The sequence below is a fragment of the Trachurus trachurus genome (genome assembly GCF_905171665.1).
Source record: "Trachurus trachurus genome assembly, chromosome: 12".
NCBI classification, from domain to species: domain Eukaryota; kingdom Metazoa; phylum Chordata; class Actinopteri; order Carangiformes; family Carangidae; genus Trachurus; species Trachurus trachurus.
Genome location: NC_139908.1, coordinates 13992255 through 14016038, shown reverse-complemented (window position 1 = coordinate 14016038; position 23784 = coordinate 13992255). Strand labels below are relative to the sequence as shown.

General features: G+C 41.1%; 3 protein-coding genes across 3 annotated transcripts; 2 read left to right on the top strand and 1 right to left on the bottom strand.

Moving 5' to 3' along the window:
• Positions 1 to 663: 663 nt before the first annotated feature.
• On the top strand, positions 664 to 6723 carry lman2la (lectin, mannose-binding 2-like a). The gene is made up of 9 exons (XM_083982845.1): positions 664 to 864; positions 1300 to 1418; positions 3294 to 3411; positions 3510 to 3592; positions 3727 to 3759; positions 4037 to 4198; positions 4688 to 4802; positions 6009 to 6134; positions 6229 to 6723. The coding sequence occupies exons 1-9, from the start codon at positions 738 to 740 to the stop codon at positions 6369 to 6371; spliced, it is 1026 nt and encodes a 341-aa protein (XP_083838971.1). The 5' UTR covers positions 664 to 737; the 3' UTR covers positions 6372 to 6723.
• A 6262-nt stretch (positions 6724 to 12985) lies between these two features.
• Positions 12986 to 19467, bottom strand: wbp1 (WW domain binding protein 1). Its single transcript, XM_083983247.1, has 4 exons — positions 19232 to 19467; positions 17920 to 18022; positions 17330 to 17497; positions 12986 to 14647 (listed from the first exon to the last, which is right to left on the bottom strand). The coding sequence occupies exons 1-4, from the start codon at positions 19292 to 19294 to the stop codon at positions 14058 to 14060; spliced, it is 924 nt and encodes a 307-aa protein (XP_083839373.1). The 5' UTR covers positions 19295 to 19467; the 3' UTR covers positions 12986 to 14057.
• A 953-nt stretch (positions 19468 to 20420) lies between these two features.
• On the top strand, positions 20421 to 23270 carry LOC310995248 (ADP-ribosylation factor-like protein 3; the record flags this gene model as incomplete). Its single annotated transcript, XM_083984242.1, has 6 exons — positions 20421 to 20459; positions 21416 to 21559; positions 21706 to 21822; positions 21910 to 21960; positions 22184 to 22369; positions 23223 to 23270. Exons 1-6 carry the CDS (start codon positions 20457 to 20459, stop codon positions 23268 to 23270), a joined length of 549 nt encoding a protein of 182 aa, XP_083840368.1. The 5' UTR covers positions 20421 to 20456.
• Between the last annotated feature and the right edge of the window lie 514 nt (positions 23271 to 23784).

The following is a 23784-nucleotide window of genomic DNA, read 5'->3' as shown; positions in this document are numbered from 1 at the left end:
AATGTTCCTACAGTGTAGGCTATTCATGCTAAACTGACTCACATTTACATTTTTACATTTCTTGGTATTATTCAACTGCTTCTTTATACAAATTCGTGACTATAACATAGTTCAGCTTCAGCAGTTACACTGCTGCCCTCAGTGCTCTTTAATGCATTTATATTGGGAATGTATGGTATTCAAAAAACAGTAATATCTCTCTTTCCCACACAAATTGGACCATATCAAAATATTTAGTCTGGATTTCCCACCTGATTTGACAGCTTTTGCTTTAAGATGTTTTATGACAAAGTGTTATAATATGGGCCCAAATTTCAGTGAGACCCCAAGAAACCAGATAGGCTATTAGTGAACCAGATCCTCAGACCCTAATTTGAGAATCATTGATCTAACCCTACAAATAGGCCTGGTCTGGTCTAATGCTCCAGATTAGTTTCAAGATTATAACAATTAAATAAATCAGACCATTAGGTTACAGCTCTGCTACAAAAATTAATTGCTTAATTTCCATCTAGTCATTACCCAAAACAACCAATAGGAAGCGTGCGTTTTCATTGACAGTCACAAGGACCAATGAGGACGAGCCATGCAACACAGCGACACACATGAAGAGGAAGATGACGCTTTAGGGAGGGGAGTATTGCTCTACGATGGCCGCCGCCAGCAGCAGCAGCAGCAGCAGCAGACACTACAGAGGCTCCGGATCACCATCTAGTCCTGTTTCCAGAGGGAACATAATGCTCCTTAAACCACGCTGGACTTTGGCTCTTCTCGTCCTCGCTGTCAGCTCCTGTTTTGGCGACGATGACCATGAAATGGAGGAGTTTCTGAAGCGGGAGTATTCCCTGTCCAAGCCCTACCAAGGTATCCCACCCGTTATGGCTGTTACTGTAATAGGCTGCTGGCTCACAGGGACCGGCTGGGAGGGGGGTGGGGTGGGGGGCGAGGGACAGATGTTTCAGATTGACGATTAAATAATGTGTATGTGTGAGCTCCGTCTATCCTAATAAGGGTTCATATAGTCATGTGCATGTTTGCATTGCATGCCTCATATAAAGCCCACCGCAGCTGAACTATAGGGGGTTACACTGTCCTAGGCTACAGCAGCCTATATCCCATATTCAAGTCAATACAATGTGCTGCGTTAAAGACATTTTATCGTGTCTGCGTTTTCTTTTACTCCAATAGATGTTTTGTGTTTAAGACAAAGCGGAGCCGCTGTGCCCCCCCCCCCCCCCCCAGCATTGTGCTGTGTAAGCTTTTGTCGTGATGGATGGTGGTATTGTTTTGTTTTCTCAGGTGTGGGTTCCTCAGGCTCCTCCCACTGGGAGCTGATGGGGGATGCCATGATAACCACCGAACAGGTGCGCCTCACACCTGACATGCAGAGCAGGCAGGGGGCGGTGTGGAGCCGCATCGTGAGTATAGACCTGTACTGTACTAGTAGGAGCCTACCTCTATTGTATCCCACACTGCATCATCAGCATTAGTGTCCTGTGTGTTTAGAGCTGCAGCTAATGTTTAGTCATTATCCTTTAACATGTTGATCCATCATTCATCGGTTCATGTATTGAATGTCAGAAAATTGTAAATTATGTTTTATATTGGCTATAATTTCTCAGAGCCCAAGGTGGTCTTCATATCCGATAGACATCCGTCCAGAAATCAAAACCCACAGATATTCCGCTACAAAGACCAGTAGGGGTGTAACGATACACAAAAATCACGGTTCGGTACGTACCTCGGTTTTGAGGTCTCGGTTCGGTTCATTTTCGGTACAGTAAAAGAACCAAATGCAAAACATAAATTTGCTTGTTGTTTATTACGAATTTATGTTTTAGTCAAATGTAATTATTTTACACACCCACTAATGTTATGTTATAGGTACATTCTGTCCCTGATACAAATAAACTTATTCAGCTAAACTAAACCATTATACAAAATATGAAAAAAATATAATAGGCTACTGTATAAAGTGCTGCCTAATAAGTTCAATAAATTATTCTCAAATTAACAAAACATATAAAATAAGCCTTACAATGAATAAAATATTCACAAATAAACAAAACATAAAATATGATTGTAAAAAAACTTCTCAACACAACTTTTTTTTTTTTACATTTTAAGTGCAGCACTAACAGTTCAAGCCAGTGACGGACTGACCATAGGGCAATGTGGGCAAATGCCACAACGGCTGCCTGACGATGCAACCGTTCGGCCGCAAATAAATAAATGAATGAATAACGCGGATCATCACGACACGACGGCACAGTGCGTAGTGTCAACACAGCAGCGACGTGCGCCTATTGGCGCATCTGACTGCAGCAGATCCACAGGTGCTGGAGGAGCCCGTGCGCAACACACACAGAGAGAGAGACAGACAGACAGACGGAGGGACGGACGGACAGAGGGACAGGCAACAGACAGAGAGGAGATAGGAGCCACAGCCCCCACCTCCACTCCTCCTACAAGCAGGAAGGGTCTTCAAGCCTCTGTTTTCTCGCTAGCGGTAGTATTAGCGATAGCAGGACGTAAACGGGCTGCACGTGTAGCTGCAGGCGGACTGTAAACACACACAACTTCTGTACCGAAACGCACTCGTTCTCAGCGCTGTACTGAACCGAACGCCCCGTACCGAATCGGTTCAATACAACTACATGTACCGTTACACCCCTAAAGACCAGCAGCAAATCCTCAAATTTGAGAGGATGAATATTTGACATTTCAGGGTTTTAAAATGTCTAAAATACTTTGCATTTAAGCAATCTCAAGGTGCTACAGTGTAAACTTAATTGAAAAGAGACACACAACAGAGTTAATAAAAAGACAATGAAAAGTGTACCAAAATTTAGCAGAAAGCTTTCTTAAACAAATATCTCCTTAGGTTTCATTTAAAAACATCAGTGGTCTGTGATTAGATGATACCAAGCAAACTATACATGTTCTGGTGATTCTCTAATGATTGCACTTCTCAGAAGCAGATGATAACAGTGCTCTTTGGAAATGTGCTTCTTATATCCAGTCATTACCAGAGGTATTGTTTTATTGAAGTATGGTTTTGGCGTGGTAGAGTTCAATGGGAGGAGGTTTTAGCAACTATATATTGCCTCAGAGTTTTTCGAAAGGTTTAGCTCTGTGTGCACGATTTCTCATCACTCTAGGATTATCCCCAAGCCAACCCCCACTCTGTCATCTCTGTGTAATAAACCCTATTGCCAAATGTAGCAGGAAACCTGAAACTTCGACTAAACACTTTCTATTTCACTGACTTTTTTCTTTTTCTCTCTGTGCAGCCTTGTCATCTGAAGGACTGGGAGATGCAGGTGCACTTTAAGGTTCACGGTCAGGGAAAGAAGAACTTGAATGGTGACGGTCTTGCCATATGGTACACTAAGGAGCGCATGCAGAAAGGTGAAAGCCATATTTACCCAACCCTATGTCTTATTTCTAAAAGAAAACAAATGTTATATCTATAAAATTATATCACTCTCTCTTGTGTTCTATTACAGGTCCTGTATTTGGAAACATGGACAACTTCACTGGCTTGGGTGTGTTTGTGGACACGTATCCCAACGAGGAGAAACAGTTAGAGGTATGCTGCGGTAGCACTGCTCAGATCTCACCTGCTATGTTACAGTACAGTAAAGGGTTAATGGACTAAGTGCTATTGCAGATTTATGTAAACGGTCTGTGTTTGTGTTCTTTTGTGCAACCATTTGGAGACAGGCCCAGAAGAAGAGATACACTCCTCGCACACAGGTAAATAAAAAATGCGGGCTTATCTGCTCTATATATTTTTACATACAAAAGCCACATAACGGTTTTAATAGAAACCTCCTCAATTTGCATAGCAGCATGAATGTGAAAATGTAATCCCTGTTAAAAACGTCTCTGCGTGACTCCAGGCTTGGCAGCAGAACATAAACAGTTCACTTGCCAGTGAAAATCACCACCACCTCTCAGTGTTATAACAACACATCATAATAGACTAATTTAATTTCCCTTTCTCACCCCCATTTCCCACTGTCACCACAAGAGAATCTTCCCCTTCGTTCTGGCCATGGTAGGAAACAGCAGCATCAGCTACGACCACGAGCGCGACGGTCGCCCCACGGAGCTGGGCGGCTGTAACGCCATGGTGCGCAACCTCAAACACGACACCTTCCTCTTCATCCGGTACATACGCCGCAGGCTCACGGTGAGAGAAGATACTTTTCCATGTCTTCAACTTATAAAGTGGCTGTTTATTGATAATAGTGTTGTTACTCAGAGGGATAGAAATGTTTTTGATTTATGGCCCATATTATTTAACAAGATAGATGAACAATGAAAACTGTCCTTCTTATGTCTTTGCAGAAAAGTGATTCCAACAAGAGCTTTGCACATAAATATATAACACAAGTTATCACTTTGCTATATAAAAGACAGTATTGTAGCTTCTTTTAGTGAACCTATGATCAGAGTAATAAAAACCTAAGGCCTCAAGAGCATGTTTATACTGTAAACAGCATTCATATTGTTCAGGTCAAGATGTTTCAAGAGGCAAGTCCACAAGAGACACATTAAAATAGCTTTTAGTCATATCCAGTCCAAAGTTTTTCTTACAAAACAAACTCATGTAAACTCAGTGAACAGACATTGACCTTCTAAAAGTCACCACAGCTTCCCGATTGCATCTGCTCCTCAGGTGATGATAGATATCGACGGGCAGCACGAGTGGAGGGACTGCCTGGACATACCTGGGGTGCGACTGCCCCAGGGATATTATTTTGGAGCCACAGCCATCACTGGAGATCTCTCAGGTAAAAAAAAAAAAAAAAGCGGCCACCTTCCACCAAACAGCTCCTGGGGCCATGTCATGGTGACTTTCGCACCTCGAGCAACACTCTGACTCTCTGACTATTTTTAGCCCAGTGAACGCGTCACATACTGATGCATTTACGTGCAACGCTGGTGCTTGTTGTACTGTGAATGGGGATTTATTGTTTGTTGTTCATCTGTTTCTCAGGGATACTTGAGTGTGATGTGTGAATTTGTTGAATTTGCTGTTGCATAGATGTGATGAGATGGAAAAAAACATATATTTTCTACATAAACAGGCATCTAATGGTACCATGTACGGTGGGGGAAGTAAGTATTTGATCCCCTGCTGATTTTGTAAGTTTGCTCCCCCACAAGAAATGGATGGTCTTTAGTATTTATGGTAAGTTTATTTTAACAGAAAGAGACAAAATATCAACAAAAACATAATATCATCACATAAAGGTTATAAATTATTTTACATTTGATTAAGTGAAATAAGGGCAAAAATCAGCAGGGGATCAAATACTTATTTCCCCCACTGTATATGCACCATAACACTGTTTCAAAGTCTGTTTTATCTAAATTTCAAACCGCCTGTTTGACTTTGCATCACTGATTTAAGAGAGACAAACAGCTCTCCACAAAATAGAGAACTCAATGAGCTTTAAAAAACGTTAAGATTTTACTTATTTACACAAGGATTCGAAGTAATGTATGAATATTGTGAATTTCCTGTTCATAATAACAATGTGAAGTTCTCTGAAAAGAAATGTCATTTGACTTTTATTTTAGTTTATCATTTCTTTTTGACTTATTGGATTGGACTGGTGGAAAGTGTAAGTGTTGTTGACATTAAATGAAGAAATGACATTATAGAGCTACTACAGTAGCTATTAGTTTTGTGTTGGTTGTTGTGTGTCGTAAGAGTTGTGTTATGTATCTTATTGTGGGCAAGAATGATAAGGGTGAGTGTTGTTGTATCTGTTTTAACTTTATTTGAAGTATAGCTTGTGAATTTAAGGAGAATATAGAATATAACTCTGATGATGAAACTCTCTGCCTGAACCAGTGAGAGCTTTTATTTTTCCTCTATGTACTGTACGTTTGCACTGAAAGAGTGCGACCATTTAATCACAAAGGAAATCACACGTGACATTTTTCTTGTTCTCTAAATGCAAATCTATTTCCTAATTATAAATTTACAGATAACCATGACATCATTTCCCTGAAACTCTACCAGCTGACTGTGTTGCGGAGTCCAAAGGAAGAGGAAGAGGAGGAGGGAGATGAAATAACCATACCCAGTGTAGACAACATAGAGCTGCTCAGACGTAAGACACCACACTGAATCCCTGGTTTTCTCTTGTTCTGATCGCTCCATCCATTTTATTTATGACCTTATCACCTCCTTCGATCTTCCTCCAGTGGGCGAGGTCGAAGAGGGGATGAGCGGAATCGCCATCTTCTTCACCGTGCTCTTCTCCATGCTGGGCTGCATCTTCCTCATCGTCATCGGCCTGGTGGTGTACAGCCACTGGAACGAGAGCCGACGCAAACGCTTCTACTGAGGAAGAAGATGGTGATGATGATGACGAGAAGCGTGGTGGGGGTAACTACTGAGGTCTGAGGAACCCCAGATGCACAAAAAGTGAGACACTGCTGTCGGCCAGTAGAGCGCAGCAGTAGCTTCTGTTTTTATATCCTCGACAGGAGGTGGAGTAGATGTTTCACCTGCTACACGAAGCCATTCTCCAAACTTTGCCATTGGTTTGTCACGAAGCAGCAGGAGGAGGACTTCAATTCACACTCCTCAGCCCTCCCTGCCTGACACAAACACCAACTGGGCCTTACCATCTCCACCTCTGTGCTCCGTACCCAGCTGCCATGCAGTACATTATATTGCATAACCTCTTGTGAGCAGCTGCATTTTATGTTTCTGTTACCTCTCTCTCCACATTTGATGAATATGACAAACAAAAAAAGAAAAAAGTTTAGTTCACTGATGCTGATTTTATGGCTTTGAGAAATATAAGTATATAAGTATCTGATTGTTCCTATTTAAGACTCATGAACCAAAAAAAAAAAACACTAGAAACCAGTGATGCCATCTTTATAGAACAAAGATGCATCTTTATTCTTTGCATTAGAAACGCCTCTCAGTGCTCGGTACTCAATCATTTTGACTGTGTATACTATGTAATGTACTGTATAGCCTTCTCCTGTAGTTGCTGTAGTATGCATGGCATCCATTGAGGTCATTTTTTAATGAATTATCTAAGCTACCCGTTGTTTTGTTTTTTTAAATTATAGCTTCACTGTTTGATGTATTTGTGTGCAGCGTATGAATAACTGACCTCTGCCTCTTTGGTGCATGTGCTGGTGGCAATGATTTGGGTGTTTCAGGGATTACTTTAATTTTTAAAGTAAATAGATTTCTTTCTTTTTTTTATAGATATATATCAGTATTGTTTTTCACCAAAATGTTTATTTATACTTTTACAGTGTGCATTTCTCCTGCTTTTAAGGATGATAATGATAATAATGTATTCGAGGAAGTGGATCAAATTGATGATCAGTTTACAGCAAATTCCTCTAAAGATATTTTAAATATGATGCATTTACATTTTAGAAATTAACCTTTGCACTGAAGGGAGGATTGAGGGTGGTTAAATAGAATTTAAATGACTACACATTTATCACTTTAGTTTGTGTTTTTCTTGCTTCATGTAACATTTCCTGTGTTTGTCTGTTAATTGTGTCACAGTCTATGTTTCTGGCAGCGGCCAGCTGCTGCTGCTGTTGACTCCTCCTCATCTTCTTCTATATGTTCTGCCTCTTGTCAACATCATGTTTCTTGTATGTGGTGCTTTCGTTTTTGGACTGTGCAATTTATGAGGACTTCCTGGTTTCCTCATTTCCTGTAGCCACTTTTACAGCCACCCTACCTTATTTATTCTATTGCTTGTTGTTTTGTATGAAAACTGTGCCTCATTTATCACTCAATGACACAAAAATGACATTTTATAACCATTTTACTGTGTTTCTTCCTCCAGACCTATTTGAATTGCCTCATTAAAGACCTACACCAGACATTGTTTATGACCTCTGGGTGCTCAGGTGGGTCGTACACGTGACTCTAACACACATATAGTACTTCCCCTCCCTCTACATTTATGAATGAGACTCTTCTATCTAGAGCACACAGGAAGGTTTAATAAATCACCTTTTTCAAACTGCACTACACAAACCTCATGATCAGACTTAGTGAACTTTCACTTGTGTTAGGACAAGAGGTTGTGTGTTATCCTAATTACTGGATGACATAACATACCGTCAATAATTAAGATCAACTGCCCGAGGTCCTTCTCTCTCCGCCGTGTGACTGTCCTCCAGATCAATTTTCCAGCTTTGCCACATGGTGAGGTGAGGCACCAGTTTCACTCTGAGGTGTTCAAGGTCCATCATCACTCTTGAAGCACACACAGGGAAGTTTTTTCACCCCACCTCCCCTGCAAGTTCTAAAAATAATTCAAGACAAAATACCACAATCCTGCAAGATGGGCTACTTGTAGTGAAGTGAAGAAATAAAAAAGAGTTAGTCAGGTGAGTGCCAATGTTTGTTTTATTAAAAAAATAAAATACAAATGATGACCCAAAGAGTACACAGCAGACTTCTTACCAAAACCAAAGCGTTTTATATGTAATTCAGTGCTTTTATTTTTTTTCCTCTTTTTCCACTTTACTCATTTTGGCTTGTTTTAAATTATTAGGAAAACAATGTAGAAAGAGACTGGTGTGTTAGTAGATAACCTGCTTCCTTCTCAAACTATGGCCTTCCTCATTTTGGCATTAAAAAGAAATCCACATAGCTCAACCATGGCACCTCCATCTGTTTGGTATTATCTATGGTTGAGGAGAAAGTACTTTCCAGGTTGTTTGACAGAGACAATCACACTTCTTATGAGGACTTTTTCTTTTTCTCTTTTTTTACAAGTTCAGAGTTGAGGGGCCCACAGGTCATTTCTGTATCAGCCTAATGCGTGCTGGTCTAATGTGAGCTGACTGTTGAGGTCTTTCATATGCATGATATATAAAAATTCGGAAACTGAAGGTGTCATAGTAACTGTGGATTAAAAAGGCAACAGTTAAATATTCAGTCAGTGAATATTCATGGAGATGGAAAAAAAGAAGAAAAGCTGTTACCGAGAGACCCCCCAACACTGAATTATTGCGACAAATATGAGGGATGGAAAAGGTTACATAGCAAATAAGAATTCATCCAACACAAAAACAATGTATTTAAACTTTTTCCTTCGGCTTAAACAACTCAATAATGTGGTTTATTCATACGTGAGGAGTAGAAAGTGTTAGTGGTTGAGGAGGCAAACAAAAAAGAACAGGAAGAGGGAAAATCAAGAATATGATATAAACTAGAATGGCTTATAAACTCAAAGCCCCTCAGCTGACACTGAAGCACATACTCATCACATCACTGTAGTAGCATTACAAGTATACTTGTTTGTTTTTTTTATACATATGATGATTTTTCTTTCTTTTTTTTTTTTACATACATGTACACAGACCAACCGATGGAGATTACAGTACAGTGCAGTGCCACAAGTACTGAGAGTTATATTGCTTGTACTGGTGCCCACAGATAAATGAACATGAGATGGGTCGCAGCATATAACAGTAGGTTAACGTTGTTGCATAGCCTAGTCGAGTAAAGTTTACAACACACTACAGAGATGCGTGATGCAGGAACGAGGACAGACGATAACTATGAAATGACTGCTTTGGCTTTATGAGACTGGCGGGTCAAAAAAAAAAAAAAAAGTGGTAGTTTAAACCTCTAGCACTGCTTAGTAAAGACGACCCTGAGAGTGGGAAACCAAACAGACCATCGTAATGCCAACAAACACATATACATCATACACACGCGCGCACACAGAGCGGTGGAAACGGCGATGATCCGTGTAGCGTGGAGAGATTAACAACTTTGGTAGGTTATTCTGACAACAGTTCTGCATGGGGTGGATGTGCCCGCCTGTTTCCAGGGGGTCCGCATGCAGAGCGGTGTGACTGAGAAAAAACACACAAACAAGGAAACAGACAATTAACAACTAACAGCTACAGCGATGGCTACCACTTCTGTTACTAAGGACAGAGCCTGGGTGGAGGGTGGAGTCACGGTCCACAAAGACCCAACAGAGCAAACGCAAAAAACATGCAACTGGTTACATAAGAAGGAATTGTTCTCACTGGGCAGTGAAGGGAGGGATGGGAAGGGAGGGAAGGGAGGGCTGTCGCATCACGCACCTCAGCTGAGGTTAACAAAATAACCACACACAAAAAAAAAGGCAAAGTTACAGCCTATAGAACAAACATTTACAATCAGCTCTTGTTTAATAGGAGTTCTGCCTCAACATTTTTTTTTTTAAAAAGGACATCCACAATCACAATCCAAACACTGACCATGTTCACATTGCAAAGTTCTGACCATGTTCAGATGGTGGCAACTGTGGCTTTAAATGAACGGCACAGAGCAGACAAATCACTCAATGAAGTAAGTGGATGGATGGATGTTTGTCCACAGTTGATGACTGATATAGCCCTTAATCTAAGTAAACATGTGAAACCCAGGGAGGCATAGTAGTTGTTTGGCAATGGGGAAACTATGGACCTCCAGTTCATTCATGCAAAAAAAAACAAAAAACAGATCATCCCCTCATTCCTCAAACCCCCCTTTACTAATATTTTGTCTACATATGTATACAAATACACTGCACCTTAGCAAAAAGGTTACAAAGCAATCTCTTGAAGGGAGTTCATCTTTGTTCTCCTACCGCAAAAACACAAAATGAATGAATCACAACCAGACCTTAGAAAACTAAAACAAGACTTCTTTTTCTTTTCTTTTTTATATATATTTATATATAAACATATTTTCCTCATGCTTTCGAGTCAGTTTATTTCACAAACTAATTGCAACCAGATCCACGGAACAAAAACAAAGAGTGATTGATCTCAACAATCTGATCTTCACAAACTCCATCAGTGCCACAACTAACTAGATACACAGTATTTCTATTTTTTTTTAAGAAAACGCCGACACAACCAACCTCTCCACAGATACAAAAAAAATCGATCTAAGCGAAACTACGGAACATCTGACAGGTTCAATTTCTGTGGCTTTAAAATGTTTTAAACCACATCCTTTTCTCACAATGCGAGCACACTTTCTTTCTCGGAACAAGCTCATATGTTTTTTTTTTTCCTCTTCTTCTTTTGTTGATACAAGAGCAACAACCGTGCTCTGAAGCAATCATGCTTGGAACAACAACACAAGTATTACCATTCAAAAGGAAATCCAGAGCAAACCCACTTAACTACATCTACTCTAATAAGGCAGTAGCGCGTCTGTTCCCGCATACAGAGGCTTTTTTTTTAATTTTTTATTGTGCAATTACATGATCAAGACATTTTGCTCTCTAGAGATGCAGCAAGGCAGCTTGAGGTGTGTTGGTCGAGACAAAAAAGAAAAAGGTCTTCTATTACTTCTGCTAATGGGTGTGCAGTCATGCTCACAGTGTAACAGCTCCTCTGAAAAGGTCGTTGTCATGTTAGTATGGCTTCGTATTTACACACCTGCTCAACAATGCAACACAACGACCGTGAACCTAACACCGGTGCTGCAAATCTTGGCCGACAGCGCGTTTGACCGGCCGGGCCTACTTAATGGTACATGGGACGACATCTCTCATCTTTTCAATTTAAACCCCATTTCTTCTCGCTGTACACATTTGGTGCCTCCGAGCTCAAATGGTAGAAGACAATCACAGAGTCCTGGGCTGGTTCTGTAGCTCGGGGAGGAGCTGTACACATTGATGCACAGAACCTGGTGTCGAGTCTTGTTTAGAGGCCGAACAGCTTCCTAAATGTGTCATTAAACACCTCAATCAGTGCTGAAACTAAAAGAGACCATCTTCACATCTCAATAAATATTATCCAACAAGAGAATAACTCCACTGCTTTACCAGCTGGAAATTGATGCTTAATACTGTAGCTATATTTTTCAAAAGCCACAGAGTTCATGTTTGGAGTCTGTAACATGACAACTGGGAGTTTAAATTGTTAACTGAGAGATGTGAGTGATTGAGGCCAATCAGGAGCAGAGCTTTGTGAGCGTGTGTGCTTGATTGAAGCAGAATGACTGACTTGAGTTTTACACTGTGCCCCACTTCATCACACAGTATGAGACCACACAAATAAATAAAAAAAACTTGTTGTTCCAAACTAAATTCACAATTAATTATTTACTGACGTTATCAGTTACTGCTCGTCTTGCACAGACCTTTTATCTCGTGACGAATAACATTTTATGATTTACGGCTGTTTTCCTCTCCGACAACACCCGGCTCTGACCGCTATGCTTTGATTTCAAACTACTACTACAGTCTACTGGGCGAGCAAACACATGAGGCAGGGCAGCATGGAGTTAACCACAATAGACTCTCGGCTGCAGCTGTGCCCTCACTGACTAGACTGCAGAGCGGAGCAAAGCCTGCATTCACCTCGACTTTCTAACGCACCCACCCTTTGCTGCCAATGGAAAATACCGCTGCAAATCCCCCGCGCTGCCAAGAGCTACAGGGGCCGCGGAGAGCCGAGACAGGAGCAGCTAACTAACTAGCTACCAGCACACAGCGTTAACAGCACAGCGTGGCTCACACGGTCGCATCGACACAAGATTCAGGGCATCTCGACTTAAACATCAGTCCATTTCTTCATCCTAATATCTGGTTATGGAGTTGTGTGACCACTGTAGCCCCACTGTGGATGGGGCGAAACAAGTAGCACACCGCCCCCTTTGAAGATGCTACCTAACTCAAATATAAAACACAGAAATTCATGCCTCATGCAAAAAAAACAGTGCTTTAAATGTTAATCCACGTCTGTGCTGAGTAATTATTTCAACCGGCTACTACAGCACTAAAAGATATACACACACAAACCTTCCCTACTGCTCTAAAAAAACACCCACTCACTAGTTACACACTTTAGCGGCTCCTGTCGGGAGCTTTGTTGCAATTAATGGTGACACCTGTGGCGTTTACTGAAGCACGGCTGGTTATGAAATGACATGAAACAAAAAGCAAAAAAGGTACATCCTTCGTTATTAGCATTCAAGCTATATACTGAGCAATACTCACTCTGACATAATCCTTACATAGAGCCACCACAGGGCTTTTCACTGATTACAAAAAATTGGTGGTAAAACCCTCTTGGCGATTTCTATCAATTAAATGAAGAAAGAAACCAAAGTGGGGAGATCATGCACACAATCAATAAATCATGGAGAAAAAAAAAAAGCTGATCACTCTTTACTTACAGTCATGCTATTTTGGTGACCACAGAGCTGTGGCGACCACGGTATGGATATCATAAAGGAAAAAGTGCTGCAAGAAGGATGTATGTCGTTTGAAAACCAAAAACCAAAATGAAAACAGCTCAACTCTTTCCTGCCCCCGCCTCTGCTATCTGTGGGTGTTTCATCCCCCCACCACCACCCCCAAGTCTAGATGCAAAACATCCCACACTCCAGAGGACTACAGACGCTGGTTACCATGACCTCAGAGCTGACATCACCATGCAGCTGTGCCCTAGATTTCACAGCACACACACGCACACAAACTCTCACACACATACGGCCTTCTGGGGAGGGGGTTGAGGGGGGACGTAACGTGTGCTCGTGTCCAGTATCATCTTTTTAAGTCTTCAAGAGGTTTGATTTGGACTCCTCTGCTTCGTCGTAGTGGGGACAGGGAAGAAATGTTGTTGACCGTGTTGGTATGCTCCGAGCTGACCGTCCCCACCAGAGGTAAAATGTCAGACGGGAAGGATGGCCCGGAAATGTTCTGACCAAGGAGGCGCGACAGAAACGGAAACATGACGGCAGTGCTGGAAGGATAGGGAAGGAGCGAGGGAAACAGTCATTTCTGATTATAGTCACAATCAACTGCTGCCTTCTCACTATCCAATGAAATTCTCTCACTTACCACTAGGAAAAAAAAACATACCAAATGGAGCATCAACATGTGTTTGCTGGTTTCCCCACTAAGGACAAGCAAAGCAAAAAATAGAAAAAGAAAAATGAGGCCAGGAGTTTGTCCATGTTCAGCTTTCTAATTGGGAGCCATTAGAGATTATTTTTCATCACCATTTTTAATGTCATGCCTATCTTACGCTGTGAATCACACCATGTGGTCTCCAGTGCTGGTGCTGGGGGTCTGGCTGGGCAGCTCAGAGGAATGCTCCTTCTGCCTGAAGGCCTGCTGCTGGTGGCCGGAGCAGCAGTCCCCGCCGGTGACCTTGCACATCCTGTGTTCCTCGTCGCTTTCCTCCTCCAGCCCGGAGCCCTCGTCCACGTCCAGCTGGCAAACGCACACCTCGATCCCTGAGTCGCCGGTCACGTGCCGGCGCCGAGTGACGAGTTCCTCGTCCTCCTCCTCCTCCTCTGCTGCTGCTGCTGCCATCGACGAAGCCTCCGCCGCGTTCTCCGCTTCCTGACGCTGTGCTTGGATCGGCATCGACGCTGCTGCTGCCGCTGCCGCTTCCTGTTCTGATGACGAGCCTGAGGCCTGACCCTCCGGCCCCTGGTCTGCCTCGGCCGGGGGCGGTGGCGGTGGCGGTGGCGGTGGCACTGAGGCAGCGTCTGGTTGGCGCAGTTGTGGAGGGAGTGCTGGAGCGGTCTCAGGAGGGTTTTCAGAGTAAGGGGGTGGTGGCGTTGGGGGGTGACCTACCACCTCCTCATAGTCGGGAAGCTTGCAGTCGTTCCAGAACCCTAAAAGTTGGTAAATAATACACAAGTTTTAGGTTTCCAAACATTATTCCTATAAAGACAGTTGAACCTCCATGTAAAGCCACAACAATTATCATTTAATCAACTGAATAATCAACAGAGAAATTAACAAAAACCTATTCTGATAAACAATTAAACCATTTCCTTTTTTAGTACAAATAAAGTAATTCACAAAATTTTTTAGTCAAACAAACTAATCAATAATGATAATATTGGCTTGTTACAAGCTTCACACTAATTACAACATGATGTTGTATACACCACTCACACAAAGATAGGGATATTTGACTTTCGGGTGAAATATATGGAAAATGTAAAAAGTCCATGCTACAGTTTTATTATATCACGAGAAAAGGGCATTTAAGTAGAAGTATGGTATGGCAATTTCTTCATCTTAAACAACGTATTGAAACAAGTTAGTTAACAACAATAGTGGGTATACCACAACAAGACATGTCAATGTGTCATTAAGTTGTCATGTGGCCAGAGGACGTCCACTTCTCTGCCTTTTCTGTGACTCTTCCCGTCTCTGTGTCTCTGTTGCAACTCGCTGATGAAACTCTGTGACACTAAGCTCAGTGGACACTTCCCTCTGAGAACATCCCATTTGAAGCCTCAACATGGTCCAGGTATTGTTGATCGACCGTTAGGTGTTGCCTTGGTCTCATGATGTCAGAATGTGAACAGCATGATGAAGAGGACTGTTTCAATACGAACTGTCATTGAACCAGAACATTTAGTGGTTGATTCATGGATCAGACACTTGTTGTTATTGTTGCAGTTAACCACCTTGTTAGAGGACTTGTTATGTTATAATACTGAAACACTGAACAGTTGGACATGTGCATTCAAAAGTTTAGAAGTCAAATTAAGTTCACCTGTAGTGCAAACTAAGGTTATAGTGCATTTTAGGTGCATTCTGACATTTCACCAGAAAGCCAAATATCCCTAACTTTGTGTGAGTAGTCTATGCCAACCACCAACTTCACCAATGATCCCCAGAACACACTAAATTTTGGTCAGTGAATCATCGGTAGTCCCCAGGCACAGTGTTTTATTTTTTCCTCAACGTCATAGAACAGACCGTAACAACAACAGTAACTAGTCATAGACATATTTTACGACTGCGTTAATTTGTTATTGTTCCATGAAAAAAGTGAACACTTTATCTTCAGTCAGGATCTTTAGTTTTGAACAAACTCCTGGAAAAATGCTTCAGGTAAATAACTCAAATGTATTTTTGGAAAAAATGACATGGCTGCCTTTGCTGGGGAGCAACACTACACTAGTAGATGGAGAAATGGATGTTGTGCAATGGCTTTATTAATGGTCAATCAGATATATCGTGGCCTACAATTTTTCCATTAGTACCACGGATCACATTTCTCACAATCTCACAATCCACCCCAGGGAGCTCTCATCGGGATTCAAAGTAAAACGTTGTGGCCACAGAAAATTACACCGTGTTGATGACAAATTTGTGAACACATACTGTATTTCTCTCTGTTAATTTCACAAAATAACATTTCTTACTAATATATTAACAGAAATTGGTAGAATTCTACAAAACATAATCTCTCAGTATGAATGTTATCTTTCAGAAATTTAAAAAGATAACATGAGGTTAACACATCATGAGACAAAGGTTTTAAGATGAAATGTTGTAGGCCATAACCTTATAAAAAGCAAAAACAATGCCGATTGAGTATAATTAAATCTCACGTTACTATGTCCCCTTGTCCCCTTGTCCCCTTGTCCCCCATGATATCCAGTAGGAAGAGCTGCTATGTTGGTTGGGTCTCTGACTCACTGTCTGTGTACGTTTCCAGTCAGAGTTGTGTTAACATTCTTGACAGGAAGTCAAGCATGTTCAGTGTGGGCGTCAGACTCCATGTGCCCCTTGACCCACTCCTGTTTGTGATATTAGTGGACACGATATCACTTTTCAGCAAGGGTCTGGAGTGGAGTGACCACTAAGATTGAGGGGGGTGGGGGGGGTGCTCTTCTGGCAGCATCACCACGATCTTCAATATATTCAGGCAATTTACAGCTGAGTATGACAAGAATGGGACCAGGATCAGCACCCCCCCCGCTCTACAGTAACAACTCTCTCAGTAAAAGAGCTGCTTCATGGAGAGGTCGGGTATATTGTGGGTCTGAAGATTATGTTTTTAGGATATTTGCAGAAACGCAGATGTTGGTGGTGGTGGAGAGACAAAAGTTCAAGTCCTGACTTTTACCTGTGGACATGAGGCTTTGAAGAGAGTCCAAAAGAATAATGCTGTGCACATGAGCGGCCAAAATTAAGCCTCAATTTGTCTGAAAGATAGAGGATTAAAGTTATCCAAGATGACCTTGGAATCAAGCTACAGCTCTGAACTGAGTCAGGAAAAAGCTCAAAGCAAATTCAGCAGAACCTGAATCTATCACTGGGTCCAGGAGCACATAAGGAGCCCATAGGAAGAGGTACAGGAACTTTCTGGAGAAAAGATTATCTGGGTATCTATACGTACATGACCACAAGTACGTAGATCCTGATCTGTATTCAGAATATCGATATCTAACTGAGAGTGCCGAAAAATAGCCAAAAACCAACAGTAGATTTGCTGTTGAATACAGGAGGGCATCTTTGAAGAACCAATAGCAAACATAAAGACTACTCACTTAGGTTGAGTGGTGGAGGGGATATGAAAGAGCTAGATGCTCCTTGGTAGGCCATGAGGCTGATCTCACGCTGGCGTTGCTCCTGCTGCAGGCGCATCTTAACCCTCCGATGTCTGTACGCACAACAGCAACTGAGCATGATGATCAGGGTCCAGACCAACCAGAACCCTAGGAGGGGGAGAGAGGATTTCATCATCATAATCAATTTAACTAAGCAGTAATTTGCCTAACTGTATCCAAGGAAGAAGTGATGATGAGTTAGGAGTTACGTTTTTCTGTAAAATTAAATTGTCATATGATACAATTTTAAGCATTTAGCATAACTAAAATAATAACATATAATATAAAACAATCATTTTTCTGTGCTGAAACATTACTGGGCTTCAAAACAAGTCAATCTTAAATTGACAACTACACAATAACAAACTGAACTTAACTGTAAAAACGAAACCGATGGCAACGAGCACCAAATAAAAGTAAATCTTGATATCATTTGGTTAAATGAGAAATAAATGGACATTGAGGAGGGTATAAAAACAGTCTGTGATTTCTCTTAATGGAAAGCTGGAAAAACAATCAATTGTACTTACACCAGAGCTCATAGTAGTAGGTGCAGCACTCTGTCTCTCCACAGCAGTACCCCATCTCACAGCGATACTGCTCATTGTTTACCCCAAAACAGAACTCCTTCGCCTTAAACACACACAAGAGGTCCACAAAGTGACTGTCTGTCTGTGTCAACACTCAATCACACAAGTAAATAAGGAAATGCACAGCAAACTCTTAATAGAATGACCTATTTAGCTTTTTGCTTCTTTCACCTCAGTGTCACTGTGGTTGCACATTGTGGTGACAATTTTCTGTACATTAACACTTTCATGATAGATAGATAGATAGATAGATAGATAGATAGATAGATAGATAGATAGATAGATAGATAGATAGATAGATAGATAGATGCCTTTATTGTCCCCTAAGGTTTTCTTTCACAGTCCTTCCCACATATGACACATATCAAAACATTAACGTTACCCCACATTCGCCCACCAGACATTGAGAGAAAATTAAAAAACACAAACACAAACAAAACAAACAAAAAACTGAAATTCAGATTTCAACCATGTTTATCAACAGGGTACGGCTGCAACAGAAAAGTTACCAACTGTACTGTACAGGCATCTAAACTATAACGTTACGTATAGCAGTACACAGTACAGTAGAGTGGGAGCAGCCAGGAAACAATACAAGGCAGAGTTCAGTGGCTTTTAAAATGATCAGACAACCAACAACATGTCTTAGTTAGGGGATCAATTTGAAGACATTTAGTTAGGTTAAAGTACATTTAAATGTCATAATGTATGAAAAAATACACAACAGTTACACTGTCGTGCAGTGTTTATGTACGTAGATAAACAGTTGTAATAGCATCGCTCTCTCGCTATTTGACGCACATGCTAAAATGTGTGATTTTATCTGGAAAAACAAACAGGACGAGCCGAGGCTAACGGCTCTGTGTGTCGGGCTAACGTTAGCCAATACTGACAACTAACGTTATGAATAAAAACACGTCAATTCGCCGGGTACCAGTTAGCAACGGCTAACGATAATCTGGAAAGACTTGATTCAAATTGTGAAAAATAAAATATATATGCTGGTGGTAAAACAAACTGGTGTCTCTCTTCGAGATATGACCTAAATATTTTATCGAGTTAGCTGTCGAAATATGGATAAAAACTTCGACGAACTGACGTCATCCTCTGTATACAGTAGCAAACCGTGCCGAGTTTCCTTTGTGGAGGAGACAAAAGGGATCGGCGCAAGGCCTTCACCCAGCCCAGGAGCCGCGGCCTCGGCTGGAGCGGCCGGCCGACCCCGGGAGCGCTAAGCACGGAGGGGGCTTACCTGCACCAGACAAGTCCCGGTACAAAGAAGACCTACAATGGATCCCAGTGTTTTATGCGGCATCTTTCTGGGTTGACGGCCGTGAACACGACGGGAATCATATAGCAGTCGGTCGACCGGACGACTTATCGAGGTGACTGCAGGTGGCTCGGCTGGCTGCTGTTGGTGGTTGGTTAACGGTTCAGCTCAGACGTGTTTTTGCCGTTCCATGACTCAGAATCAGAAACAGCCCTGTGTAGTAATACGACCCGCCATGACCGCTACTGAACCACAGGGGGCGCTGTTGTTCACCCCGTCTGAGAGGGGAGAAAAAAAGGCACATGATTTCACATAATGCATGTTCAAGTTCAAAGCGAAAAAGTAGTACTCATTTCCATAGTAGGCTGATAATGTCCCTGTTTTTTTATTATTCTTATTTAATCATAGGATAACGTCATCTCTTATTTGGAGAAGCAGTTTTCCCACGTTTATGCATATTTAACACAAAATATTCTATAATACATGTAAATATGGGTCAGTGATGATATAACAACATTGAAATAGGCTACAGTGTTGTCAAATGTAGCCTATTTTATCACAAACTACAATTAAAGATCAGTTTAATTGCACTTCTAAGAAATATGTTGCTTGTAGCTTGATGCTATCAATTTGACCTAGGAGTCAATATCACACTGAATGATAAAGTTACACAAAATAACCCAGTTAAACTGTAAAAACTCTTTGTGGGTCAATTGACCTGTCAATCAACAGAAAATCTATTGGCTATTATTTTAATTTTCTGATTGTATCATCGTTTTAGATTTTTTTGAAGGAAAAATGTCTTGTTTCCAGCTGATCATAATTGAGGATTTTATGCATTTTGGATTTTGTTTGTCCGTTGAAAAGAACATTATAGTTTGGTCAGTGGAAAATTATAACACGTATTTTTTTTTTTTAGCCTATTTTGTGGCGTTTTATAATCTAGATTGAACAGACAGAACCAAGAAAGTCTTTATGGGAACATAGTGTGGGAATCACATATGCCCCAACAAAATAATTTTAGATTTTGCATGATGCATTTGCGGACATCCGTTTCTTCCGGTGTCGTGTCCGGGTTGTTTATTCTGACGTCACGGTTTCCGTGGCAACCGAACTAGACAGCTGTTCACCCAAGAAACATGGTCAGGAGATGTTAATCCACTCAGCCTGACCAAGGGCCACACCACCAACAACACCTGAGAGAAACATGGTGAGTCATAACAGTTAGCAATAGCAACTTTGTGATTACATTGTGAAACTATAGAAAGCTGCTGTTTCTGTGTTAAATGTGACAACCCCTAGAAACTGTTGAGAAATGGAGAACATAACGTTAGGTTTCAGGAAGTTGTGCTGTGGATAAACATGTCAACAAACAGGTTGCGTGGATAATAATAGTAGCATGAGTTGTCACTTAAAATGTCAGATTGTCTGGTTTGGCAATTTATGATAGTTTTAATATAATAATTCACTTCATTCTGGGCCCATTCAGATAGCATTTTTCAAAATAAAAGCTTCAAAGTGGATTACAGGAGAAAGAAAGGGAGTCATGTGTGTGTTTTGGGGCTGTTTTTAAATATGCACACTGAAATAAATTGAAAATACCACTTTCTTTATCAATTTGCCTATTGACAATCAATCTGTTTATTCCATTTTTGGCACACTCTATAGCCTATATATAGCTATAACAGGTCACAGACTGTAGTGACACCATTGCGATCTTATGAGAACACACTGCAAGCTAAATAGCTTGATCCAAAGCCTTCATTACCACCTCCTGGACACAAGCCACTCACTGCAGTGCACATGCTTAATCTTGAATGTACAATGACAGCTCTTGGCCCGCTACCTGTGTAGGTCACTGCAAGCAGCTAACAGCTAAATCCTAACACTCAAGATGATTCTTGCTGTAGGCCTACAGTGAGTGTTTAACAACCTGTGCACACTCAGATATGTTCCTCTGCCAAGACTTACCACCAGGCTGGCCTCTGATGACTGGCGTAGACTGAGACAGACAGGGTATCGGCCAGCTGCCTAAATTCTAGCCTTCACCCGGTGCAGCTAAGATGATGATGACTCTGTGAAAAGGCTCCTCTGTATGTTATGTCACCCCTGAAACCCGCTGTTGAAGCTCATCACCTCTAAACTGGGACTCTGATCCACTTGCAGGGCCTGTTGTCCATTCTCCGGAGGCTGAAGCAGTCTCCAGACCAGGAGGTGCGCTTACTGTTGTTAGGTCTGGACAATGCTGGGAAGACCACACTGCTGAAACAGATGGCAGCTGAGGATATCAGCCACATCACACCTACTCAAGTACAAAAATACACACACTCTTACACATCGGGTAGCTTTGACTCACATAGATATTTGTCTTTATTTCATGATTTTAGAGTTCAGACCATGTGGCTACATGTATTACTGTACATTTAGCACTAAGCATCCCTCTTATCTTTGCACAGGGTTTCAACATAAAGAGTGTTCAGTCTTCTGGCTTCAAGTTGAATGTTTGGGACATTGGAGGTCAACGCAAGATCCGCCCCTACTGGAGGAACTATTTTGAGAACACAGATGTGCTTGTAGGTTCTGTTCAATGTATTTGAATTACAAGTGACCGAGTAAAATCAATACCTATTTGTTAATATCATTGACTGTATTGCTTGCAGATCTATGTGATTGACAGCTCAGACAGGAAAAGGTTTGAAGAAACAAGTCTGGTGAGATATACAAAATGCAAACATTTTTTAGTGTGATTGTATTGCCACAACATTTTAAAGGTTAGGAGGTTATTTTCATTGTTATATGCTGTCTATTAATGCTAATTTCAACAATGATTTCTGATGATGTAAGATGGAATTACGTCCAAAAGTCATTAGGTGCATTTCATCTTCTGGCTCAGACAAACGATTATGTTGCTGACGTGTGTGTCTGCGCTTCCAGGAGCTGTCTGAGTTGCTGGAGGAGGAGAAGCTCGCTGCCGTGCCCCTGCTAATCTTTGCCAACAAGCAGGACCTGATGACAGCCTCCCCGGCCTCTGAGCTGGCAGAAAGTCTCAGTCTGCACACTATCCGGGATCGCATGTGGCAGGTCCAGGCCTGCTCAGCAGTCACTGCTGAGGGAGTTCAGGTATGGTGCACACAGTCTGTAAACACACAACACACATTTGAAATCAGTTTGAGGAATCATAGAATATTTTTATGGTCTACTTTATCTACATAGTGACACTTCTCTACTTCCCACACAAGGCAGAATAACAAACAGTGACAACAGCCCTTTTATTGTACATTAGTCAGGCCTAGTTTTTGCTGTTTGTCATCTAACTTGTATAAGTTTGTAATGTCAATACATTTAACACTAAAAACTCATGATTATATATTTGGTAACTAGTGGCAGCAGTATCAAACAACAGATTTCATAAATATAAAAACAGCAGCAAATGATAACCTCACCAAAATATTGTATATAACACCATATTAAAGTTAGTTTATTTTGTAATCAGCTAACTGTCTGTACACTAAATTAAAGTTTGTCATAACAAAGCATCATAACATGTTTAAGCAGAGAACTTCTGTCACAGGTCAAGAGTTCAGCATGTTATCATCTTTCTAAAGACTTAAGAGGCTTTAATGCTGTTTCTCAGGCATATGTATTTAATCTTGTATCACGAGCCATGACCTCTACTGCCAGTCAGCATATCATGTATCATCATTTTGTCTTGATTTGATGCCTATTTTTATTGCTATTTTTAAGTATTAATCATTGTTTGAAGGATTTGAGTGCTTGCAAATTCTCTTCCTCTTCTGAATACATACACAGTAGCAGTGAAAGTCTCAACAGCCTGCAGTAGAAGAGGATATTCAAACAGCAACAAAATATCACTCATATTCATGAACTTACTTTTAGATTCACATCAATTACACCTCACAGATTTTTACTACTTTTTTCATGTTGTCTGTTGTCTCTTTTGTTTTCCTCCCAGGATGGAATGACCTGGGTTTGCAGAAATATAAACTTTCGGAAGAAATGATTCAGGAAGCAAAAGATCTGTGAAAAATTGCAGTTGCACTTTATATTTGACTGATCCAGTCATTTTATGTCCATGGATAAGGTGGTGCTTATGATAATCTGCTCAACCATTCTGTCTTCACTATTTTAAGACATCAAATAGAATTGTTAATGGAGCGACGTTAATGTTAATATCTTGAATTGTAAATACTGTATAAAGGCTGTTTTATTCAATTTACTGTTTTTGTTTGTTGTATTATTTTTACATAATGTGACTTTGGTATAACTGAGCAAACATGCAGTGTTTTGTGTGGAGGGTTTATGGCTTGTGGGTGTTGGATGCCTGTGAGTCTCTTTAGTGAACACTAGAGGGCGACATTGCACCAGCAGTGTCTCCTACAGCCTAATGGACAATTATTGAATTCTCTGTTTTCCACCAGTGTTGTGGCATTCAGTGCCATATTTGATTTTTTTTTTCATTTACTATCAACTACTATTGATTTTCTCAATTCTGACTTGCTGTCGGATTGATTCTA